We start from the raw sequence: 3,562 nt of genomic DNA on the forward strand, positions 1-3,562 counted from the left end.
ATACATGTATTTAGATTCTGCTATACATATTTGGTTAAATCTATGCATTTAAAATTAGGCGACTTTGCCGCAGATAAAAATAAATAAAGTCAGTTTTGGATTTAAACGAAAGAGTTAATTAGGCCTTGTGTTAAGTTTGTAATTACTCTTGGAGTAAGCGGATTGCGATCTGCTGGACTTATACTTGTTCTACGTATAGAACGAAAGGTCGGTGGCCTAACTTACGCTTCCTCTAAGCGCAAAGCTACAGCAGTCCCGCTGCATATCTGCAATGTAGGTTTTGTACAGATCCTATTATTTAGTCCTTACAACCGCATGAATTCTTGCCGTATGTGAGGCTGTCTAGGTTCGCCTCTTACATTGAGTGCAAATAGTCGCTCCGCAACTAGGGCGTCGAATTGAAGACTAATGCTATCAAGTGCGACGGGGTTGCCGCGCGGCGAAGCGTTGAAATAAAGTGGCGACTTGTATGAACACACAGAGACTATGTCCGTACGCATCATCCAGGCAAGAGCCATCTTAGTATACCGGATGCTTCTTTGCTCTTAATTAGTTGAAATTAGACATATCTTACACACTAAGGCTATTTATTTATACTCGATGTATCAGTTTGTTTAGATAAACTATCAACATTACTTAGGCGAGAAGAAACAGTCTGCAGGCCTCACAGATCTCTCTTTCTGAGCCTTATCGTCTCAATTTCATCAATATTCCGGTTTTTCTGAAACATTGTCTGGTTACACAAGAAATGTGAGTGCGTATACCTGCACAAAACGGTTTTCTGCGCGATGTAGTCGGTGCATGAAGTGTAAGTACAAATTGGTAGCTTGTGTCTCGTTACGGTTGCACAGCTTTTTTGCTGAACTATTCACTGACGCTACCAAGTGCAACGGGGTTGCTGGGCGCCTTCAAAGATGGAGCTTTGACACATAACATCCGCGCTTACAGCATGCATCGATCCATTTCGTGCACATAGCTTATATGTGGAGCCGAGAGTATCAGGGGGTAGGTAATGTGAATGTGTGTACATACGCTTTACACATTTGGTACATCTGTATTCCATACAACACATTCTAATTGTTAAAATTGTGCTTGAAAAAAAGACACCTTCTTCCTCGCGAGCCGCGAAGCGGATCAGATGCAAGAAAGTTCGTTTTTATATTTGGCGTCGACATCATGTGTCAGAAAGATTTACAACATGTAACGAATCAATTGGATTTATGCCCTAAATTTTGGCAAGCATACTAAATGTCAAAAAGGTAGGCTACATTCATCCCTGGTTGCAGAGCACGGCTTTTGAATGTAAAGAGCTCATTTATAATTTCCATGCAGCGCTTGAATATACAGCTAAACAAACTGTTGGAAAACGTTTTCAGATGGCCGTCGGCGGTTTAAGTGGCCTTAGGGGTCGCGAGGGTTTCTCTGGGACTCAGGGGGTGGAGGGGGGCTCGGTCCAGGTGCAGGGAGAATGCCTTGGTTCTATTACATCAGTTGCTCTTTCACCATCCACATTCCGAAAGGGTTATGAGCCCAAGTGGGTCGCGCTAGGGGAATAACGATACAACGCCAAGGAACAATGGATCAACAACGTGTGGACATGCTGGTGCTCTTGGAGAAGACCAAAGACAAGTGGTCCAGCAGCTTTCCACCGATTTGCGTCGGCGAAGAGTTCGATTAACGTCAGCGCAAGTGCTTCTGCGGACGACGTTCAAGGTGTATGGGATCCTCGACATCGCAGAGTACAGGCTCAAGAGTGACCAACTCAGCACTGCGGAAGAGAAGGTAACTTTTGATCGCCTGTAGTGCAAGATTCAGCGCATGATGGATTCGGCGATACCGCCACACCGACTGCAGCAGGTCGACCACTTGGAGACCGGCACTGAGATATGGGCGGAGGTGAACGAGATCTACGAGAGACTCATGGACCCGTTGATCAAGGAGAGTATCATTCTCCGAAAGTGCGATGAGCTCAAGGAGCTCAAGTGCTCGCCAACAGGCGATATGAGCATTCATCTGGCCGAGATGCTTACGATCAAGTCGGCCGTGAAGAGCTACGGCTACGAATTCAAGGATATCAACATGAGGCAGATGATGCTGGGCAGTCTTCCTGACCTGTACCAGTATGAGCAGCTGCGCGGAGCAGTGAAGTATGGGTGTTTTGCGGAGATGACCCTGGATGGACTCCGCGCCTAAATTGAACAATCGGCTGTAGATCAGTTACTCTGCGGCAAGGGAAATCGTGCCACTAATACAGGTAGTGGCCAACGGCAGCTGCATGGTGGCAGCACAGGTGCTCACCATCAGCAACAAAATGGGAGTAAGAAAAATCAGCACGGTGATGGACAGCGAAAACCGAAGCGTGACAGAAAGAACAAAACTTGTCACTGGTGCAATGAGATCAATCACATCCAGGCTGACGGAACGGCTATTATCGATGGTGTTGCTGGGCCTGGTGCGGCTGCCACCAGTGGAGGTAACATTGGGACGAACACTGGGACGCAACGGCGTCAGCAGCGCTCCTATTGCACGAGTCACGGCGGCGAAGTCCGGGCGGACAGGCGTGGAGTTGTTAAAGATGAGCAAGGTGTGGCTGCTGGTGTTGCAATGGTCAGTCCGATGCTGGCCGTTCCGGACACGAAGAGTGAGGATAACAAGATGGCCAAATCGCTACCAGAGGGATAGCCATGATCGTGTTTCGACAAAGGTTCAAATGTGCACTTGACCGGTGATCGCTCTGTCTTTGTTCATCTCCAAGAAATTCACCCAGAACGTATTGGTGCAAATTTCGTTGGTGTGGCCGTCACGACGCTAACTCGTGCGTCCGGCATTGGTCGAGTGAAGATCATCACTGAGGTGGGCGACGCCGAGGCTGAGGTCTTTTTGGTTGATGTACTGTACCTGGAAGGCGCGTCACACAGACTGTTCTCGATACATCTCGCAATTGCCACGCAGAATTTCGAAATCTCGTACGATCGTGCAGCATCGACAATCAGTGCTTACTAAAACGGGGAGCAGGTAATCTGTGCTGTTCTTCCCGAAGGAATATGGGTGTTTGAGGCGAAGCGTCCAGAGGATGCTCTGCGACGCCCAGGTGTACCGCGTGTTATCGTCAGTTACACGATTGCGGACGGTGTGGCCACACTCGAGCAGTGGCACAACCGGACTGGACACACGAATGTTCAATATCTCAAGATCATGGCGGATCGTGGACTCGTGCGAGGCGTGATGATCACAAACAGGCAGCTCAAGACGTGTGATTCTTGCCATTTTGACAAGCAGAGACAGAAGCAACGTCAGCAAAAGTTGGATCGCCAAGTTACGGCTCCCAACGCGATTGTGTTTGCTGATGGGATGTTCCCGCCACAGAACAACGGCTCGCGATTTGTCGCGGGTCTTGTAATTATAAACGGCTGGAGCCGATATCTCACTGTGCTCTTGCTTACCAACAAGAGTGGAAAGATTGTGAGCAAGTACATGCAGCGCTACGTGCTGTGGGCGGAGCATCAAGCTGGTCGTGGGATCACGAAGATCGTCCAGCGTGAGCACGAGCCTGCAGAAAGCG

General features: G+C 48.6%; 1 protein-coding gene across 1 annotated transcript; it reads left to right on the forward strand.

Moving 5' to 3' along the window:
• Positions 1–1,821: 1,821 nt before the first annotated feature.
• On the forward strand, positions 1,822–3,257 carry PHALS_09558 (uncharacterized protein; the record flags this gene model as incomplete). The annotated part of the gene is made up of 4 exons (XM_024724170.1): positions 1,822–2,142; positions 2,218–2,641; positions 2,705–2,992; positions 3,064–3,257. 4 exons carry the CDS (start codon positions 1,822–1,824, stop codon positions 3,255–3,257), a joined length of 1,227 nt encoding a protein of 408 aa, XP_024571806.1.
• Between the last annotated feature and the right edge of the window lie 305 nt (positions 3,258–3,562).

The sequence above is a fragment of the Plasmopara halstedii genome, assembly GCF_900000015.1.
Source record: "Plasmopara halstedii genome assembly, contig: Scaffold_42, whole genome shotgun sequence".
Taxonomy (NCBI): Eukaryota; Oomycota; class Peronosporomycetes; order Peronosporales; family Peronosporaceae; genus Plasmopara; species Plasmopara halstedii.